Source organism: Salvelinus fontinalis, chromosome 31 (assembly GCF_029448725.1).
Source record: "Salvelinus fontinalis isolate EN_2023a chromosome 31, ASM2944872v1, whole genome shotgun sequence".
Taxonomy (NCBI): Eukaryota; Metazoa; Chordata; class Actinopteri; order Salmoniformes; family Salmonidae; genus Salvelinus; species Salvelinus fontinalis.
In genome coordinates, this window is record NC_074695.1 from 48,829,986 (window position 1) to 48,851,823 (window position 21,838).

The window sequence follows — 21,838 nt, forward strand, 5'->3', positions numbered from 1 at the left end:
GCCAATAGCTGCTTTCCTTACTGAGGAGTTGGCAACACTGGATAGGACCACGCTCATCGCGTGCTGATAAAACGAGAGAACGCCATTTTAGAGACGCTAATGAAGTTGTTAAACGCAACAACAAAAAAGTTATACACGGTATAGCTAGCTAATATAAGGCTGAATTCATTATTGGCTGCTGTTAATAATTTCGTTTGCATGCGACTGTACAGTAGCGTGGAACGAGAGCTTTTCTTTTTAAGCTGTTGTGTGTTGTTGGGAAGAACAGCAGCAGGCGAATCCGAGGTCAAATTGGGCCAATTTGATCCTGAAGGCGTAGTTGGCTAACGTTAGTTCACTGGCTGATTTGATAAGTTTGCAAGCTAACTTAATTGTTTCTGGTCACAGAAGAAGCAGACGTTGGGACAAATCCCTGCGGTAAGTTAAAGAATGTTACCATTACAAATCGCCACAGGCACATCTTCCTCGCAGGTTGGCTAACGTTGTCTAGCTAGCGTTACTAGAAAACATTGGTAGTAAGCTAGTTAAGTTCCATATGGTTCTTGCTCTAGTTAGTTGGGAGCTGCAGGAGTGTTGGGACAGTAATGCGCCAGCTAGCAAAAGGGACAGTAATGCGCTAGCTAGCAGTTTGTAAAGGGCTAATGTAATGTGAGGCTCCGTACTGCCATAGTTTCTCAACCTAGAGGCGAGACTTCCGGGAACGCTTGCGACACAGACCAGGGTTTGAGAAGGCATTGAGATTCTTCCTTAGTTCTCCTCGAAATCTTTAAATGCACAACCTAGATATGAGCCAATGTCTTAAGTAGTTGAACGTGTTATTACTCCAACTTCGTGAAAGTGACATACTGACACGTTTTAATTTGTCAAACTATTTTCTATTGAAAGACTTGACAGTTAACGGCTTGCACATGACGACTGTTAGACCCGGTGACGTGTTACTAAATATGAGCTTAGCTTCGCCATGGATTCGCCTACAGGTGTGATCGGGGATTTCTATTGGAGAAGCAGTTTTGGCCTGTCTTCATACTGTACTGTTTGGTATCATTTTAACCAGAATAGATTCTGACCATATGCTTGTTTACAGCTGCACTGGGGTCGACCAGGCTTCCTAGGGTGTTGGGGGACAAAATTAAACTTTGGTTCTGGTGTTATACTTTATATTCAATGTTATGGTAACACAGAACAGTTTATTCCACGAGAATAGGATTTACCATTGCTGAGATCTTATTATCAAGTTATCAGAAAAGGTCAAAGGTTGCGGACAGGTCAATGTTAATCCCTAGTCAACAATGGCACCAAATCACTTGTCTGGGTTAAAAAAATCAACACGTTTTGTCCAATATCTCAAGATAGGGTGGTCATATATTGTTTTGCCATTTTCAGAACTGATGTAGAACACAGATTATTCAAATAAAGTAAAATGCTATATTAAACAAATGTAACCGATGTGAAATGGCTAACTAGTTAGTGGTGGTGCGCGCTAATAGTGTTTTAATTGTTGACGTCACTTGCTCTGAGACCTTGAAGTAGTTGTTCCCCTTGCTCTGCAAGGACCTCGGCTTTTGTGGCGCGATGGGTAATGATGCTTCGTGGGTGTCAGTTGTCGATGTGTGCAGAGGGTCGGGGCGAGGGGACAGAAGAAAGTTATACTGTTACACAAATTGGGCAGTATGGAATACACAATTACAGTAATTTAAGCCCAATTTAAGGTAGGGTGGTCATATTAACAAATCAAAATGTTTTATGCAAAACTGAGTTTGTAACCATTTATGAAATTAGAATACAACTTTTTATACTATATGCAAATCAGATAATGTGGTAATTCGTCTACGGAATAAAAAATTACAGCATGTTACGCCCATTCATATAAAGTAAGGTGGCCATATTGTTTACATATTTATGTAGAACTGGGAGTTTACACTGAGGAGTAGGGTGCCACTCACTATACTAGTCGAATAAGACATGGGAAATTTTGGCCAAGATGTATTTATAGACTAATAAACATTAAACAAATAGCCAAGCTGAACACTGCAGACATTACTAGTGCCTCCCCCGTGATCAAACCGCCATAAAAAATTAAAGGCAGCCTAACGTGATCATTGACAGCTGCCTTGAAGGACACAAATAAAAAATGCTTTCTGCTACTAAGATCAGTGAAATGAAGTGTGTGCACGTTCACGTGAAGGGTGGGGGGGATTTTCGTCACAACACCGGCTCCGTGGTGTCTTAATTTCAACAGGAAGCCCGTCCAACTCGGTGCAGCTGTAAGCAAGCAGGGTCGGAATCTATTCTGGCTAGTATATTATTCAAATTAGACCAACTAGCTAGGCAAGCGATCATCGGCTTGGCTAACGTAAAGTAGCTAGTGCTAATTTACTAAGTATATAGATGGGTTGGGTGTTGAGCAACAAAACCGACGCGTGCACAACTATGGCGCAAAACAGACAGGGTTGGCTTAGATTGACAACATGTAAACAATAATTTGTCTCCAATGTTTATTGAAAACATAAATACATTTTCACACTTGTCTCATGTCACTTGTCTCACACTTGTCTCTCATACATCGTTAGTTGGTTAGCTAGCTAATAAATTTTAGCAATATTAACATAGACGTGACACCAGTCAAAACAAGACATGGTATCAAGAACAAGCTGAAACTAGCCACCTACGATTCCCCACATGGCAGGTTCTTGTCATTGTTGCTAGCTATCTGGCCATCCACAATCACAACAGCACAGACTTCGTGATGTTGTCAGCTAACCCCAATATTCTGTGCCAGTTGTAGTATCTAGCTATCTAGATTAGACATATGTCTGCTTTTATCTCATGACTGAGGTTCTGACTTGATTGTATCAGGTTTTCTCTTTCAGGAGACCATGGCAGACGACTTTGATGTTGAGGCTATGCTAGAGGCTCCATACAGAAAGGTGGGTAGCTAGAATTTCCAGCCTTGTAGCTATGTTTTTTTCTTTTTTTGCGCATTCACTATTTGCTGGTCTTGTATCATCTTGCTGCTCAGAGATATGTTGCTATTATTTATAGTTAAATGGTTGTTGTGCCTCAATGTTTGAATGAGGTGTGGTGCATTGACATAATCCAAAATTCTGAATAAACACCCATCTCTCTCTCTTTGTAGACTTGCCTAACGATATCTCCCCTCTTCTCTCACCTTTTGATTCGAGTGTGAACTGTGGGGGGGTGGGGGGTGGGGGGGAAGAGTAAGGTAGTAATTGCGCAATGTATTGATGTACTGTGATCCCCTAGGACAAAAAGAGCTTCATCTTAGAACATCCTATCACCTGTTTGGTTGCAACAAGGTGAATGCAAATGGATGATAATCGGCACATTTTACCCCACATGCAAAGGAGACATTATTCACATTTTCTGTTGACATGGTAGCTAAAGGCATTTTCACAATGTTTACACCTAATGTTACAGTTGGATCGACCCATAGAAATATAATTACTGTGGTACCAGTAGTTCTGGCACATTCTTTTGTTATGCGTCATTGTCAATCAAGTAAGTCTGACCTAAAATAGGCCTTACATGTATTAGTACCTATTTTACCCTTACATTTGGCTTTAGTAGATTAGTCTTCTCTATAGTATACTTTAACAAATAAGGCTTAAATGTGTAGTCGTGATTTTGCCATGGTCAACAAAACAAGCTATTGATAATTTTAAAATATGAATACTGTCTCCCTGCCCAAGTCTATTGTGATGGTTTCTGATTTTGTAAATCAGCATCTTGACTTTGCATGCCTTTTAACACCAGTAATACTTTACGTTTATTTTCTTACCACAATTTATTTGTACGATTTCAAGATTTCATTTCTATTATACATTTAGTTAATGATTTCACCAGTGAGTATATTTTCCCCTCATAAAATTCAAACCATTTAAAAACAAACATCTCCATTCAGCTGGCACGAAAAATATATAGGACATTTAACATGAGGCTAAACTAGTAGAATTTTTTTTTGCTTCAGTTTTACTTGGGAGTCCATATTACTAAGCAGTGTGACTCCCTGTTTGCTTCAGGGCGAGATGTGTGACAGAGGTGGCATCGAACTCTTACAGTCCAAGAAGGAAAATGGGTGAAGATCACTGGACTGACATCAACCACAGGATCTCTTTTAGCGGCTGTGGGCCAAGCATGGTCTCAGTGGGCTTAGGAACAGATAGTGGTACGGGTACGACAAAGGAGGGGTGGGGTTGAGATGACCAAACTGTATCATGCCAAAATAGTATATATTTTTCCAATAGACTTTGACTTTTGGTTGGATTGAGTACTGTATACTATGTAGTTATAACAGCAGGGGGAGTAATTGGAGTGGAACTCTACAAGGGCTGTAGAAGGACCCCCTTACATACTTGTCCAAACATATTAATGTTAACAGTATTTTAACCTAATGGTTATGTTCCGTATTTTCTTGTTCCCTCCCTCACCCCTGACGACTTGCAATGTTTCCTCTACATCCTCATGATGTTCTTCTATCAACCCTGCTTAGGATGAGATAAAGTCCTCTAGTGCTAATGGACACGAAGAGCGCAGTAGTAAGAAGTAAGTACTGATTTTTAAACTCTTTGCTAAACCATCTCCACACAGACTGTTCTCTCTGCTACCGCACAGCAAGCGGTACGGGGGCGCTAAGTCTAGGTCAAAGAGGCTTCTAAACAGCTTCTACCCCCCCAAGCCATTAGACTCCTGAACATCTAATCAAATGACTACCCAGACTATTTGCATTGCCCCCCCCCCCCCTTACGTTGCTGCTACTCTGTTATTATCTATGCGTAGTCACTTTAATAATTCTACCTACATGTACATATTACCTTGACCGTTGCCCCCGCACATTGACTCCGTACCGGTACCACATGTATATAGCCTCGCTATTGTTATTTTAGTGATGCTCTTTAATTATTTGTTACTTTTATTTATTTTATTTTTCTTAACTGCGTTGTTGGTTAGGGGCTTGTAAGTAAGCGTTTCACTGTAAGGTCTACACCTGTTGTATTTGCCGCATGTGACAAATAAAATTTGATTTATCTTGTCAGTTGCTACTAGTCATGTTTCAATCGTGTAACCTTTTGGAAACTGCTTCAGTGATGGATAGATGTCTAAAGTATCCGTTTACAATTGTATTCTTTGACTGCACCGTGATAATGTCATCCTGTGTTTCAGGAAAAAGAGGAGCCACATTAGGAGTAGTCGGAGCCCGAGCTCTGACAAGTGCAAGAGCAAAGTTGGGAAGAAGAGCCAGGATCGGAAAAGGAGCAAGAGTCCGGAGAAGAAACGGAGCCGCAGTAAAGAGCGCCGGCGCAGTGCTTCCCGTAGCAGGGAACATGCTGGACGCTACAGAGGACGCCGGAGCCCCTTGTACGTATTGCAGGGTTTTCCAAACTCTGTGCACGTTGATTTCTTTGCCCAAGCACTACACAGCTGATTCAAATAATCAACTGATCATCAAGCTTTGATCATTTTAGTCAGCTGTTTAGGGTAAAAACCAAAACGGGGACCTCTTTGGTTCCTGAGGACTGAGTTTGGGAAACGCTTATGTATTTTTTTTCCTGACAATTTTTGGGCTTCCTTATTTTGTCTACAGACAAATGGGTTGGAATAATCTGCTATATCTCCTTCTTGGACATAATTTGTGTTTTCCACTGTGAGAGCTGTTGTCTATAGAAACTTTATGTTGATGATGAAATGAAACCTGGTTTTGTTTTTAAAAGGGGTGTAGTTTGTTGCCTTTGTACTCAAATTGTATTGGTCACATATGTGATTAGCAGATGTTATTGCGGGTGTAGCAAAATTATTTAAGACTATATACATATGGACAAGCGATGTCAGAGCGGAACGGACTAAGATACAGTAGAATTTTATTTGTATTTTATTTAACCTGGTAGGCCTGTTGAGAACAAGTTCTCATTTACAACTGCGACCTGGCCAAGATAAAGCAAAGCAGTGCGACATAAACAACACGAGTTACCCATAAACAAACATACAGTCAATAACAGAGTAGAAACATCTATGTACATTGTGTGCAAATGTAGAAGAGTATGGAGGTAGGCAATAAATCGGCCATAGAGGTGAAATAATTACGATTTAGCCATAACACTGGAGTGATAGATGTGCAGATGATGATGTGCAAGTAGAGATACAGGGATGTGAAAGAGCAAGAGGGTAACTAATAATATGGGGATGAGGTAGTTAGGTAGTTAAAAAAAAAATGCAATTCGTTCCAGTCATTGGCAGCAGAGAACTGGAAGGAAAGGTGGCCAACGGAAGTGTTGGCTTTGGGGATGACAAGTGAAATATGAATTATACCTGCTGGAGCGTGTTGCTATGGTGACCAGTGAGCTGAGATAAGGCGGGGCTTTACCTAGCAAAGACTTATAGATGACCTGGAGCCAGTGGGTTTGGCGACGAATATGTAGTGAGGGCCAGCCAGCGAGAGCAATACAGGTCGCAGTGGTGGGTAGTGTATGGGCCTTTGGTGACACCGGATGGCACTGTGATAGACTACATTCAGTTTGCTGAGTAGAGAGTCCCCAACAATTTTGTAAATGACATCGCCGAAGTTAAGGATCGGTAGGATGGGATGTTTCAGCATGAGTGAAGGAGGCTTTGTTGCGAAATAGGAAGCTGTTTCTAGATTTCATTTTGGATTGGAAATGCTTAATGTGAGTTTGGAATGAGAGTTTAGTCACATCCTAACCAGACACCTAGGTATTTGTGGTTGTCCACATATTCTAGGTCAGAACCGTCCAGCGTAGTGATGCTAGTCGGGCAGGAGGGTGCGGGCAGCAATCGGTTGAAGAGCATGAACTTAGCTTTACTAGCATTTAAGAGCAGTTGGAGGCCACGGAAGGAGAGTTGTATGGCGTTGAAGCTCGTTTTGGAGGTTTGTTAGCACAGTGTCCAAAGAAGGGCCAGATGTATACAGAATGGTGTCGTCTGCGTAGAAGTGGATCAGAGAATCACCAGCAGCAAGAGCGACATCATTGATATATATATATATAGAGAAGAGTCGGCCCGAGAATTGAACCCTGGTGGCACCCCCATAGAGACTGCCAGAGGTCCGGACAACAGGCCCTCCGATTTGACACTGAAATCTGAGAAGTAGTTGGTGAACCAGGCGAGGCAGTCATTTGAGAAGTGAAGGCTATTGAGTCTGCCGATAAAAATGCGGTGATTGACAGTCGAAAGCCATGGCCAGGTCGAAAAAGACGGCTGCACAGTACTGTATTTTATCGATGGCGGTTATGATATCGTTTAGGACCTTGAGCGTGGCTGAGGTGCACCCATGACCAGCTCGGAAACCAGATTGCATAGTGGAGAAGGTACGGTGGGATTCGAAATGGTCGTTGATCTGTTTGTTAACTTGGCTTTCGAAGATTTTAGAAAGGCAGGGCAGGATGGATATAGGTCTATAACAGTTTGGGTCTAGAGTGATGACCGCGGCAGCTTTCCAATCTTTGGGGATCTCAGACGATACGAAAGAGGTGAATAGGCTAGGGGTGAATAGGAATAGGGGTGCAATAATTTCGGCAGATCATTTTAGAAAGAGGGTCCAGATTGTTTTGCCCAGCTGATTTGTAGGGATCCAGATTTTACAGCTCTTTCAGAACATCAGCTGTCTGGATTTGGGTGAAGGAGAAGTGGTGGAGGGCGGCTTCGGCAAGTTGCTGCAGGGGGTGCTGAGATGTTGGCCGGGGTAGGGGTAGCCAGGTGGAAAGCATGGTCAGCTGTAGAAAAATGCTTAATGAAATTATTGATTATCATAGATTTATCGGTGGTGAGTTTTTCCTATACTAAGTGCAGTGGGCAGCTGGGTGGAGGTGCTCTTATTCTCCATGGACTTTAGTGTCCCAGGAAGCAAATTTATGTTTGAAAAAGCTAGCTTTAGCTTAACTAAATGAGTATATTGGGTCCTGACTTCCCTGAAAAGTTGCATATCGCGAGATCTATTCGATGCTAATGTAGAATGCCACAGGATGTTTTTGTGCTGTCAAGGGCAGTCAGGTCTGGGGTGAACCAAGGGCTATATCTGTTCTTAGTTCTATGTTTTTTTTGAATGGGGCATGCTTATTTAAGATGGTGAGGAAAGCACTTTTGAAGAGCAACCTGGCATCTTCTACTGACGGGATGAGGTCAATATCCTTCCAGGGGACCCGGCCCAGGTCGATTAGAAAGGCCTGCTATCTGAAGTGTTTTGGGGAGCGTTTGACCGTGATGAGGGGTGGTCGTTTGACCGCGGACCCACTACACACGCAGGTAATGAGGCTGATATCCTCGTTTAAGACAGCAGATGTGTATTTAGAGGGCAAGTTGGTCAGGATGATATCTAAGAGGGTGCCCATGGTTACAGATTTAGGGTTGTACCTGGTAGGTTCCTTGATAATTTGTGAGATTGAGGGCATCTAGCTTAGATTGTAGGACGGCCGGGGTGTTAAGCATGTCACAGTTTAGGTCACCTAACAGTTCGAACTCTGAAGATAGATGGGGGGCGATCAATTCACATACGGTGTCCAGGGCACAGCTGGGGGCTGAAGGGGGTCTAAAACAAGCAGCAACGGTGAGAGACTTGTTTCTGGTAAAGATGGTATAGAATACAGTGTATACATATGAGCTGAGTAATGCAAGTTATGTAAACATTATTAAAGTGACTAGTGTTCCATTCCTTAGTGGCCAGTGATTTCTAGTCTATGCCCATAGGCAGCAGCCTCTAATGTGCTAGTGATGGCTGTTTAACAGTCTGATGGCCTTGAGATAGAAGCTGTTTTTCAGTCTCTCAGTCCCAGCTTTGATGCACCTGTACTGACCTAGCCTTCTGGATGGTTGCGGGGTGAACAGGCATTGGCTCGGGTGGTTGATGTCCTTAATGATCTTTTTGGCCTTGCTGTGACATTGGGTGGTGTAGGTGTCCTGGAGGGCGGGTAGTTTCCCCCCTGTAGTGAGTTAGGCAGACCGCACCACCCTCTGGAGATCCTTGCAGTTGCGGGCGGTGCAGTTGTCTGTGTGGATAGTCCATTTCACTTTGTCAGTGATGTGTACGCCAAGGAACTTGGAAGTTTTCCACCTTCTCTACTGCGGTCCTGTCGATGTAGATAGGGGGGTGCACCCTCTGCTGTTTCCTGAAGTCCATGATCATCTCCTTTTTGTTGACGTTGTTTTCCAGGCACCACACTCCCAGAGCCCTCCCCTCCTGCCTGTAGGCTGTCTAGTCATCGTTGGTAATCAAGCCTACTACTGTTGTCGTCTGAACTTGATGATTGAGTTGGAGGCGTGCTTGGCCTATGTTCTATGTTGTTCACGCATGAGACGGATAACTGAAGCCATAGCCCTGGTTTTGTGTCCTCAGGTCAATCCCCTCCCTGTTTGTGACCGGGCTGATGTGTTTCAAGAGAAGTAGAGTACACAAAGTAGGCCCAAATGAGGGAAGGAAACTAAGTTGAATAGAATAATACTTATGTATTAAAAAACCATACAGTTTGGCATAGTAGGCGTACATACTGAGCGGAACCTTGTTTTACACCCTAGTTTGGAGCTGAATGTTGTGGTGTTCCGGGAGGGAAGGTTGGTCCACCACATGCCAACAAACTACGTTTTTTTAAATACGTTTTTTGATGTGACGTGTTGGTGTTTGCCTGTTGGATGTCTTGTCAATAACGTATGTATGTATGTAAAGTCTGGGTAAGAACTAAACCTTGTGATTGTTCCTTTTTTCAGTCGGAAACGCTCAAGAAGTCGTAGCCCCTTCAAGAAAGACAAGAGTCCAGTAAGGTGAGATACACAGCCGGATTGTCTTAGAAGCCACAGTGGGGCGGGTCAAAAGCTTCAAGTTCCTTAGCATGCACATCACAGAGGACCTGAAATGGTTCCTGCAAACCGACAGCGGGGTGAAGAAGGTTCAACTCTGGAGGCTGAAGAAATTTGGCGTTTGCCCCCAAGACCCTCACAAACTTCAACAGATACACCATCGAGAGCATTCTGTCGGGCTGTCTCAACGACTGGTACGGCCGCAACAACTTCACCGGCCGCAACCAAAGGGTGGCGCGGTCAGCCGGTGCATTATCGGGGGCACACTTCCTGTCCTCCAGAACATCTACAGCACCCAGTGTCACAGGAAGGCAAGAAAGATCATTAAGAAGGTGGAGATAGTACAGGCGCATCAAAGCTGGACTGAGACTGATAAACAGCCTTCACTGGCCAGCTGGTACCCTGCCCTGAACCTTAGACTGCTGCCCTATGTACATAGTCATTGAACACTGGTCACTTTAATAATGTTTACATACTGTTTTAACCCACTTTTTTTTTATATATATATATAAACCACCTTCATTTAACTAGGCAGGTCAGTTAAGAACAAATTCTTATTTACAATGACGGCCTAGGAACAGTGGGTTAACTGCCTTGTTCAGGGGCAGAATGACAGATTTTTTTACCTTGTCAGCTCAGGGATTTGATCTAGCAACCTTTCGGTAACTAGCCCAACGCTCTAACCACGTGTGTGTGTGAAATCAAAGTTTATTTGTCACGTGTGCCGAATACAACAGGTGTAGACCTTACAATGAAATGCTTACTTACAGGCTCTAACCAATAGTGCAAAAAAGGTATTAGGTGAACAGTGGGTAGGTAAAGAAATAAAAAGACAGGCTATATACAGTAGTGGCCCAGTACATCACTGGGGCTAAGCTGCAGACACCGGTATGTCAGGCTGATTGAGGTAGTATGTAGATATGGTTAAAGTGACTATGCGTATATGATGGAACAGAGAGTAGCAGTAGCGTAAAAGAGGGGTTGGTGGCGGGACACTGCAGATAGCCCGGTTAGCCAATGTGCGGGAGCGCTGGTTGGTCGGCCCAATTTAGGTAGTGTGTGTAGTTAAAGTGACTGCATATATGATAAACAGAGTTGCAGCAGTGTAAAAGAGGGGTTTTCGGGGGGGGAGCTCACAATGCAAATAGTCTGGGTAGCCATTTGATTACCTGTTCAGGAGTCTTATGGCTTGGGGGTAAAAACTGTTGAAAAGCCTTTTTGTCCTAGACTTGGGCCCCTGGTACCGCTTGCCATGCGGTAATAGAGAACCGTCTGTGGCGGGGGTCTTCGACAATTTTTAGGGCCTTCCTCTGACACCGCCTGGTGTAGAGGTCCTGGATGGCAGGCAGCTTAGCCCCAGTGATGTACTGGGCCGTACGCACTACCCTTTGTAGTGCCTTGTGGTCAGAGGCCGAGCAATTGCCGTACCAGGCAGTGATGCAACCAGTCAGGATGCTCTTGATGTTGCAGCCGTAGAACCTTTTGGGGATCTCAGGACCCATACCAAATCTTTTTATTTCCTGAGGGGGAATAGGCTTTGTCGTGCCCTCTTCACAACTGTCTTGGTGTGTTTGGACCTTTCTAGTTTGTTGTTGATGTGGACACCAAGGAACTTGAAGCTCTCAACCTGCTCCACTACAGCCCCGTTGATAAGAATGGCGGCGTGCTCCGTCCTCCTTTTCCTGTAGTCCACAATCATCTCCTTAGTCTTGGTTACGTTGATGGATAGGTTGTTCTGGCACCACCTGGCCACACACACACAGTCGTGGCCAAAAGTTTTGAATGGCACAAATATTAGTTTTCAGTCTGCTGCCTCAGTGTCTAGATATTTTTGTCAGATGTTACTATGGAATACTGAAGTATAATTACAAGTGTCAAATTGACAATTATATGAAGTTGATGCAGTCAATATTTACAGTGTTGACCCTTTTTCAAGACCTCTACAATATGCTCTGGCATGCTGTCAATTAACTTCTGGGCCACATCCTGACTGATGGCAGTCCATTCTTGCATAATCAATGCTTGGGGTTTTTGTTTGTCTACCCGCCTCTTGAGGATTGACCACAAGTTCTCAATGTGATTAAGGTCTGGGGAGTTTCCTGTCCATGGACCCAAAATACCGATGTTTTGTTCCCCGAGCCACTTAGTTATCACTTTTGCATTATGGTAAGGTGCTCCATCATGCTGGAAAAGGCATTGTTCATCACCAAACTGTTCCTGGATGGTTGGGAGAAGTTGCTCTTAGAGGATGTATTGGTACCATTCTTTATTGATGGCTGTGTTCTTAGGCAAAATTGTGAGTGAGCCCACTCCCTTGGCTGAGAAGCAACCCCACACATGAATGGTCTCAGAATGCTTTACCGTTTGCATGACACAGGACTGATGGTAGCGCTCATCTTGTCTTCTCCGGACAAGCTTTTTTCCAGATGCCCCAAACAATCGGAAAGGGGATTCATCAGAGAAAATGACTTTACCCCAGTCCTCAGCAGTCCAATCCCTGTGCCTTTTGCAGAATATCAGTCTGTCCCTGATGTTTTTCCTGGAGAGAAGTGGCTTCTTTGCTGCCCTTCTTGACACCAGGCCATCCTCCAAAAGTCTTCGCCTCACTGTGCGTGCAGATGCACACACACCTGCCTGCTGCCATTCCTGAGCAAGCTCTGTACTGGTGGTGCCCCGATCCCGCAGCTGAATCAACTTTAGGAGACGGTCCTGGCACTTGCTGGACTTTCTTGGACGCCCTGAAGCCTTCACAACAATTGAACCGCTCTCCTTGAAGTTCTTGATAATCCGATTTAGGTGCAATCTTACTGGCAGCAATATCCTTGCCTGTGAAGCCCTTTTTGTGCAAAGTAATGATAATGGCACGTGTTTCCTTCCAGGTAATCCAGTGATCTCCAGCCTTGTCCTCGTCAACACTGTCACCTGTGTTAACGAGAGAGAATCACTGACATGTCAGCTGGTCCTTTTGTGGCAGGGTTTAAATGCAGTGGAAATGTTTTTGGGGGATTCAGTTCATTTGCATGGCAAAGAGGGACTTTGCAGGTAATTGCAATTCATCTAATCACTCTTCATAACATTCTGGAGTATATGCAAATTGCCATCATACAAACTGAGGCAGCAGGCAGCAGAAAATTAATATTTGTGTAATTCTCAACTTTTGGCCACGACATATATATATATATATATGAGTATTCTAGTCATGCCTTATCCTATATAACTACTGCTGTACACACCTTTTCTATTCATATACTGTATATTTATATTCTGGACATTGATCGTTCAGATACTGCTCGTTGTTATTTTTACTTGTGTGTTGTATTGCTAGATATTGTTGGAGCTGGACATAAGCATTTTGCTGCACCTACGATAACTTCTGCAAATCTCTGTATGCGACCAATAAACTTTGCTGTGATTTATAAGCTCTATCGTGGTTTCGGTTTTGTGAACTGGACTCTTTGCTCACCATCCATGAAAATGATATGTGTTAAACTCTGTTTGCACTTTTTTTCAAGGAAACCAATTGACAACCTGACCCCAGAGGAGAGGGATACCCGCACTGTTGTTTGTATGCAGCTGGCAGCCAGAATCAAACCACGTGACCTGGAGGACTTCTTCTCGGCCGTGGGGAAAGTCAGTATTCGCAGTTTACAAACTTAAAAGTAGATTGCATTATCTTTGCCGTATGAAATAATTCAACAGACTTTATTTTGACAGAATTTAGCTTATGGTCATTAGGAAGGTGCTCACTCTTGACACACTATTACTATTTTATCCCCTGTAGGTGAGAGACGTGAGGATGATCTCTGACAGAAACTCCAGGAAGTCAAAGGGCATTGCCTACATTGAGTTTCTGGAAGTGAATTCAGTCCCGCTGGCTATTGGCTTAACTGGTCAGAGACTTCTAGGCGTGCCCATCATTGTACAGGCCCCTCAGGTAGTTGATTTAACTATACTATTTAGCATTGATGGAATCAGTAAATGTGATGTCACCTTTCACCGCTTACTTGGCAGATGGCATAGACTCACCATTTTGTGTGTGTGTGTGCAGGCTGAGAAGAACAGGGCTGCAGCAATGGCCCACAACCTTCAGAAGGGTAATGCTGGCCCTATGCGGCTGTATGTGGGCTCTCTGCACTTCAACATCACAGAGGAGATGCTGCGAGGTGTCTTCGAGCCTTTCGGAAGGGTAAGGAGGAAACGCCATCACTTATCAATTACATTTTAACTTCCTTTTACACTAACTCTCTTGTATCTAACTGTTTTCCTTAACAGATTGAGAGCATACAACTGATGAATGACAGTGAAACTGGACGATCCAAAGGATATGGTTTCATCTCGGTAAGTTCCCGATTTTAGACTTACAATAGATTAGGGTGTGTGCCATTTTTAGTTAGCTGATTCACACTGTGTTATTGTAGTTTGCCGATGCAGAGTGCGCTAAGAAGGCCATGGAGCAGCTGAATGGCTTTGAGCTGGCCGGACGGCCCATGAAGGTTGGTCACGTGACAGAACGCACCGACCCCTCCAACGCCAGCTCCTTCCTGGACAACGACGAGCTGGAGAGGACGGGCATCGACCTGGGCACCACCGGGCGCCTGCAGCTCATGGCCCGGCTGGCAGAGGGTGAGATATTAGCTGCTGTTTTTTAAGTGAATGTAGTTTGGTCTTTTTGGTGCTCAAAATTGCCATTTAGGTTTATTTGTCAGCAGTAAGGGAAAGTTGAGCTTAGTATTCGATATGTCTACTTTTGTGCTGGAATCTAAAACTGATTTGGTCAACCAAGGTGTTACCCCAGTTGACTTCAAGAATCGCTCCAGTGTGTGCTCGAGTTGTTTTGAATAGCTTTGAACAGACTTGATGCTAATGAATAGTTTGTTTCCCTCAGGTACTGGTCTTCAGATCCCCCCGGCTGCACAGCAGGCTCTACAGATGAGTGGTTCCATCCACTCGACTCAAATCCACTTCGTCAACATGGCAGCTGGTACAGGTAGGCTCATTATTCATGTGTAACGTATCATACTACATATTGTGGAATGAACTACTCACTGGCCTCATCTAAGAACACTGCAGACTCCTCAAAGGAGAGGCATTTGAAGTTTGAGCTTTTTGATACCTCGTGCAAATGTGAAATTCACCACTACGTTTCCTTTAGAATGAGTTTCATGATCAATAGCCAAAGGTAGGTAGCAAAGGAAAGCTGTCACACCTGCTTTGGCAGGATGATTTCCAGTTCCCTTTTTGCTCCTCCCTTAATTTGGTCTGTGATGTCAGAAAACAGTGCAAAGAGGGCGAACATTATCTGGAGATTAAATGTGTTAACATGATCTGCATCCATGACCACCAGTATATGATCATCTCAAATGAACCGCCGTAAGACTTCTCTTTTCTCACTATCATTTCTCCTATTAATGATCTCTTCCACATTTATCCAATAGATCCACATGTAAACACTAAAGGCCAATCTGGCATTGCCACCAACACTCATTATGAGGTATGTTAATCACTTCAACAACCTGCCGGTCTCTGAGATGTCTATGTGAAAGCTGTTTTTTCACTTACTATGGCCCTGCTTGAAAAGAGCACATTGAATATCATGGGCAACTGGTACGAAACCCAGAAATGAGTTAACATCATTCAAGTCAACCTGTGTGTTGTGTTTTGCCTTGCCAAAGCCAGCAGTTTGTCTTGCTAGGTGAAGGGACTCTTCAAACTTTTGTAACACACTTCAATATCACAGTACCATGTTAGATGTGAATGCTGATATTGAACTAGCATGCAGATGACCATTGCTTCTCTCATATTGTGTGGCTAATGCTATGGCTGTCCCCCCTCTAGCACATGGGCTTAATGTGCACTGCAGTGTAGTAAGTCAATGGTCTTCATCCATTGTGCATCGTTCCATCCTCACAACCTTTTCTAACTGAAGTGCGTCTTTAATTTCTCTTCTTCTAATCTTTTAGACATACAAGCCAGCCTGAACCCACCCCCTGAAGGTGAACGTGAAAGTGTACAGCTTCTCAAATCTGCACATTATTTAATGCTCATCTAAAATAAATCCTTTTGTTTTAAATTTCTCATGTTTCAAACTGGAAAGAGCTCTCCAATGGTCCTTTTTTCTTGTATTGGTTTGAAATCATTGCTGTCATGCATACCCACATTTTATTTTGGTTTAAGCCAAATGATAAGATTCTCAAGCTGTCCGTTTTCATCTTCTCTGGTTTTCTTGTGTCTAACTACATTGTGTCCAAATGTGCATTGAAACAACACAGGAAAAACTAGTCCTGTACTTTGAGATGTATTCATTGGGGGGAGGGAATGGAAAGGATTGTCAGTCTGATGTTCTCAGTTGGAAGCAGGGTTGGGGTCAATTAATGCCATTTGAAATTCCAGTCAGTTCAGGACCGATGTTCAATTCAACAGACAGGAATTAATCTGCACTTGACAGCAGCTCTGGTGAGAAGGACCTCTGTTAATGATACTGTCATCTCCTTTTACAGCTCCTGCCACCCATTCACTGAACCTGGCTCCAAGCAGGAACCAAGCCATGAACCTCTCAACGCAGCCACTGGCTACTCTCTGCCTACAGCTGTCCAACATGTTCAACCCACAGTTGTGAGACACTACTTTTTAACCTTTTCATTTCATGATGAAAGGAAGCATTGTTTTTGATCTTTAATTAAATGAATGTAACTGATCATTTCCTTTAAGCTGGGTTAGGTCATGAATGATTGATGAATGGCTAGAAATGACCTGCCTCTTTTCCAGGGAAAATGAACCCGGCTGGGATGTTGAGATTCAAGATGACGTCATTGAGGAGTGCAACAAACACGGTGGAATTGTCCACATATACCTCGACAAGGACTCCCCTCAGGTAAACAACTTTTGAAATGCACTTTGTTGTGTGTCTGACTGATTAAATTATATGACAGGCTACTTTATCAAATCGATGACATAACGTTTTATTGATTACGTGCTTGAATTAAACCATGCAACAATTAACTTGTTAATAACCTTCTGCACCACATAAGAATGATTTATAGAGCTGCTGGCTTCCTGAATAAACTCTTAAACATCTGAAGATCTTATATATCAATAGCAGTCAATTGTTAATCGTCACCTTATTCAGTCTCATCTGAACGTCGTAAAATCCTTGGTTATTGAACCCTGGCTAACAAGTTGAATCAGCATTACAAAAATTGGCTTATTTATTTACTAAATACCTAAATGATCACACAGAATTACATATACACAGGATGGATCATACATTGATTTCAAATCATGTCATAAAAGAAAGTCCCTAGCGGAAGAAACCGATATGACAGCTGATTACACAAAGAAAGGGGGTTGGGTTTGAATGAAAGAGCGGGAAGACTGAGGAACAAAAGGATTGGGTCTCTATCGGTCCTTGAGAAGCTATGCTGCCATAAATACAGAATCTTATGAATTCTATTAACCGCCCATTCAGATAAGGAAAATGCAAGATATATATTTACACTGAACTGCGCTTCGATAGATGGAAGACTGGTTTGCCCAGCAGATCGCCCTTGTCCTTTGAAGAATATTTCTGGTTGTAGAGCGGATACGTTGTACCCTGTCGTTCTTATTAAGAGATTCTGTCCCTTCCTAGGCCACGTACGTTTACAGCTGCAGCTGATAACTCGACTTCTAGGATGCATCACTTCTTTAGTGAATAAGAGTTCAAAGTTCATTTTTGCCATAATTAGCTCACGCTGAATTCTAGTAGAAATTCATCCTTCCAGCGTGGTGATCGTCACCTCCACGTTGAAATTAGCCGTTTTAAACGTATGAACACCAGTCAAGCCGTCGAACCCAAGTTGACCTCCGTCAACGGGCTTTTGTATTGGGGGAGAGAAGGGGGTGTGTTTCATAGTTCTCAACCAATGTCTGCTCACTTGGGCATGGGCACTGAGCATAGTTTACTTAGGAAAACAATTCTCTCATTTAGAATCTTAAAATTATATTTTATCTTTTCACAAATAGTTTCATATTTAAACATTTTAAATTGCACAATTCCATGTGAATCTGTTAACTAGAACGTGTAGACTTTCCCAGATCCGACAATTTGTCGTACCAACGGACACTTTCAACTGGTTAGATTACAGAAATATTGTACCTTTCCCCAACCTTTTGTTACCATACGTTGTTAACAAAGACCTTTCCAAGAGTCCATTCTGTAGGGTGGAGAGAAGTATGTATGGGGGTCATAAACCTCCTACAACAGGGCAACTTCATAGAAATGGATAGGTCTAAGGTGGTCCAGCAAATTGTGCACTTTGCAAATAAATTATAAATGCAGTTACCATTTCTTTGTTTTCTATTATGGTTTAATGTACAAATGTATGTTTTTACCCATCAAATGGTCTGTTGCAGATTGATAGTTTACCCTTACCTTATTACTTCTTTCTTTCCTTTATAGGGCAAAGTGTACATAAAATGCCCCACAATCCCAACAGCAATGGCTGCAGTGAATGCGCTACATGGGCGGTGGTTTGCAGGTGTGTATCCTTCTACCAATGGATTATGTATGGTCATTATTTGATATTTATTTACCTTGCATATATATACCTTACCAGTTATGTTTGTGGCTAGGGATGGTGGGAATTAACCAAAATGAAATAGTATCATGTTTAGGGAATTTGTGCTGCTGATTTGTCATCTGTAGCTAGATTGTGTTCTTTAGAACTCAGGTTTCTACATTTAATACATGACTAATGCATATGTATTTGACAAGTATTGATTAAATGTTTTTTTTCTCTCTCTGTAGGTAAAATGATCACTGCAGCGTACGTACCTTTCCCGACCTACCATAACCTTTTCCCTGATTCGTTAACGGCAGCCCAGTTATTGATGCCTGTGCGGCAATGATTCTACCATGCATGGTGTAGATGTCACAATGCCCGTTGGCTTCAATAATGTACATCATTTTTGCCAATATGTCGGGATCTTATTGAACGCAGTAGCAAATTACTGTACCAGTTCCACCCTGTCTTCATCACGCAATGTTTTCTTGTTCAGTCTGACAGCTATTAGAGGCTAAGCTTGAGTTCCTCTGTAGCCACATTTCTGTAGCTGCACCTGAGCAAATTACGTTGCGTTTCAACCTGCATTGTGAAAATACTACCTTTTGGGGTTTTGGTGGGGGAGGGGAACGTAGGGTACGGAGTTGTTTTACAGTGGGAAGTCTGCGTATATTTCTGTTGAAACTGACCCCAGAAGAACGACCCCTTTTTGGACAGCCCAACCCAAATTAACCTGTGACTCGAATTGCAGTTTGCCCTGTGCTGTGCTATAAATGCCCATTAGGGCATTTATATTGTACATTTAGTCATTCAGTTGTGCTTTAGAAATGTTCATTTGCCATGTATGTTTTTTTTGTCAGTTAATGTGTTAAATAAAAAAACGATGCCTACAACTAGTTTTTTTTTTTTTTACAACTCCAAGATATTCATTGTTTTGAGACTACTTTACGTTAACATTTTGTAATCAACTTGATTCGGGTCAATGTGATGCATTTTGTCATCTTAATGACTTTGCCCTCCATTCCAGATGAAACAATCCAAAGTCATGCATTTGTCATAACCTGGCTTACAACAGCTGGTCTTATTCTCTGAGTTGGTGTTTACGCAACCCCATGTCCTGCTTTATAATTATACTGTTTAAATATACAGTAAACCTGCATCTGTAGAAATTGTAATCCTACAGTTACACCATGGGTATGGTACTGATTTGATAAATCAATACATTTAGCAGTACAGAACTGGTCAATAGATTTAGAAGTTTTGCGCTTCAGATAGTCTTGACTTTTCTCGAACTGACAATTCAATCCCTTAGGACAGCACTAACTCCCATGAATGCCAATTATGAAACCCGCATCAAATCATTCCTAACTTGTGTCAACAGCATCTCATGAGAATTGTTCGACAGTGATGCATTCTGGTAATAACCTTTTTAAGAGTCGCTTGGGCTTGACTCTGATGAGAATGTGAAATGTCACTGGGTCCCTTAAGCCCCCATGACAAGATGTTTATCTGTAGAACTCTACAAGTCCCAAGTCAGCAGTGATCTGTTGAGAGCCTGCACCAATAAACATGAACTCATACCCAAACGTTGGTTCCTTTACTGTACCTTGGTTCTTGACATTAGGCTGGGACCCTTGAGTATACCATCCTATGTTCTATCACCAGTGGGTAACTTGTTTTCCACACCAGTGACTATAAGAACTCCTTCTAGCCCCCTTCAAAGAGGGGTAAGACCTCTCTCATCCATTGAACAGAACAGATATTCAGTACTGTATGTATCCATTTTCAAGGAACCGCAATGGTTAACAGTAGTCATATGTTTATCATCTTTTTCTTGATTCATTTCATAGCACATCTGTACTTAATGCATCTTCCTTTGTTGTGTTTTGGAGACAAAGCTACTATAGTGTCTGCTCTTCACACACCTTAGAGGTAGCAGTGAGAGAGGTAACAGGTTCATCGTTGGTGTTTGATTCTGCACCAGAGGCCACAGGGATGAATAGCAACTTCTCCTCCCCCAGCGGGCGAAGAGACTTCTTTGAGGAGGCTTTGTTCAAGAACCTCACAGTGGTTCTGTTAGGCCTTGTTATTAACTATATCAATGGGACCCTGTTGTACACCTTCTTCACCAACGCGACCTTCCACAGCGACTCCAGGTACATCCTGTACATGCAGCTGATCATCAATGACAGCATCATGATGTCTTTCATTGTGCTCTTGCTTGTCATGTCCTATGTCTGCCCTTTCCTAAACGTGTCTGTGTGTATAATTCTGATTCTAATAGGAGGCAACACTCATAAGAACACTCCTCTGAACTTGGCAATCATGTCTATTGAACGCTTTGTAGCCATCTGTCATCCTTTACAGCACCCTCTGATCTGCACAGTGAGTAGGACCTATGTGCTCATCGCCTGTATTTGGGTTGTAGGGGCCATCCCTGGGTTCATAGATGTCATTATCGCCTTTGTCTTTAAGCCTTTGTCATTTTTCTCTACCGGTAGGATGTGCTATCATCAGAATGTCTTTGACTCAGTTCACAATTACAACAACAACTATGCCACCAATATCCTTTACATGTGCTTTGTGTGGATCACGTTGATCTACACTTACTTTAGAGTGATGCTTTCGGCCAAAGCTGCAACCTCAGATCCAGTTTCAGCCAGAAAAGCCCAGATTACTATACTACTGCATGGGGTGCAGCTGCTGCTCTGTATGCTGTCCTACATCACTCCTGTCATGGACACTACCCTCGTCATCCTCTTCCCCAAGTTCCGCTCCATCATACTGTTCTGCAATATCATCATAACTAACATGTTACCCCAGCTGCTCAGCCCTCTCATCTACGGTCTGAGAGATCAGAAGTTTAAGAAGTACATGAAGGGTTCTCTTCTTTGTATGAAAACCAATCCGGTAGTGAAACCTAACTGAAACGTAAAGCACTGGGGGAATTTTCAGTGGGGGTAAACCAGTGCAACATGTAGAACATTGCTACTAGAAATTTCTACTGCACTTACATGAATGTTGTCAGGTGCAGTGCTACACTTGTTGCATGATACCTGCAGTTGAAAGAGCCAATGGTGAAATGACGTAGTCTGAGCTTAAACGTGTACAATAACAGCAATTGTTGCTATACTGCACATCTAAGTAATAAACCATCTGCTCTGCAATCTGGTATTGCCCTTTCTCAAGCACAGCAGGTAATGCTTATTGCTTACATACAGAACATTTGATTAAATTGTGTTACTGACCATTAATGTACAATGTATTACTTTTAAATTCAGCATGAGCCAAGATGTTTCAATTGGTACCTGTACCTACCGGTTAGTTTGAATGTCTCCATCATAATATGTTATTATTATTGGAACATTCAGAAACTATTCCCATCTCAATATGATCCCCTCTTGCCTCTAGTTCGTTTTCACCTTTGAAAGATCCCATTGGGGTATTAGGCTATTATCAACATTAACTACTTCTCCAAG

At 42.7% G+C, this 21,838-nt stretch overlaps 2 protein-coding genes across 5 annotated transcripts; both read left to right on the plus strand.

Moving 5' to 3' along the window:
• Positions 1-52: 52 nt before the first annotated feature.
• LOC129830449 (RNA-binding protein 39-like) lies at positions 53-19,252 on the plus strand. 4 transcript variants are annotated; one of them, XM_055893024.1, is made up of 15 exons: positions 53-417; positions 2,857-2,927; positions 4,511-4,563; positions 5,182-5,376; positions 9,730-9,783; positions 13,332-13,449; positions 13,601-13,753; positions 13,868-14,005; positions 14,092-14,157; positions 14,238-14,442; positions 14,705-14,806; positions 16,317-16,431; positions 16,585-16,690; positions 18,257-18,335; positions 18,605-19,252. In XM_055893024.1, exons 2-15 carry the CDS (start codon positions 2,877-2,879, stop codon positions 18,703-18,705), a joined length of 1,536 nt encoding a protein of 511 aa, XP_055748999.1. In that variant the 5' UTR covers positions 53-417; positions 2,857-2,876; the 3' UTR covers positions 18,706-19,252. The 4 variants fall into 4 exon arrangements, with proteins under 4 accessions (XP_055748999.1, XP_055748998.1, XP_055749001.1 ...); XM_055893023.1 differs by having other exon boundaries at positions 2,871-2,927; XM_055893026.1 differs by lacking the exon at positions 9,730-9,783 and having other exon boundaries at positions 2,871-2,927.
• Positions 19,253-19,350: 98 nt separating this feature from the next.
• On the plus strand, positions 19,351-21,634 carry or90j1 (odorant receptor, family 90, subfamily J, member 1). The gene has a single exon (XM_055893028.1). The coding sequence runs from the start codon at positions 20,355-20,357 to the stop codon at positions 21,285-21,287; it is 933 nt and encodes a 310-aa protein (XP_055749003.1). The 5' UTR covers positions 19,351-20,354; the 3' UTR covers positions 21,288-21,634.
• The last annotated feature ends 204 nt before the right edge of the window (positions 21,635-21,838 follow it).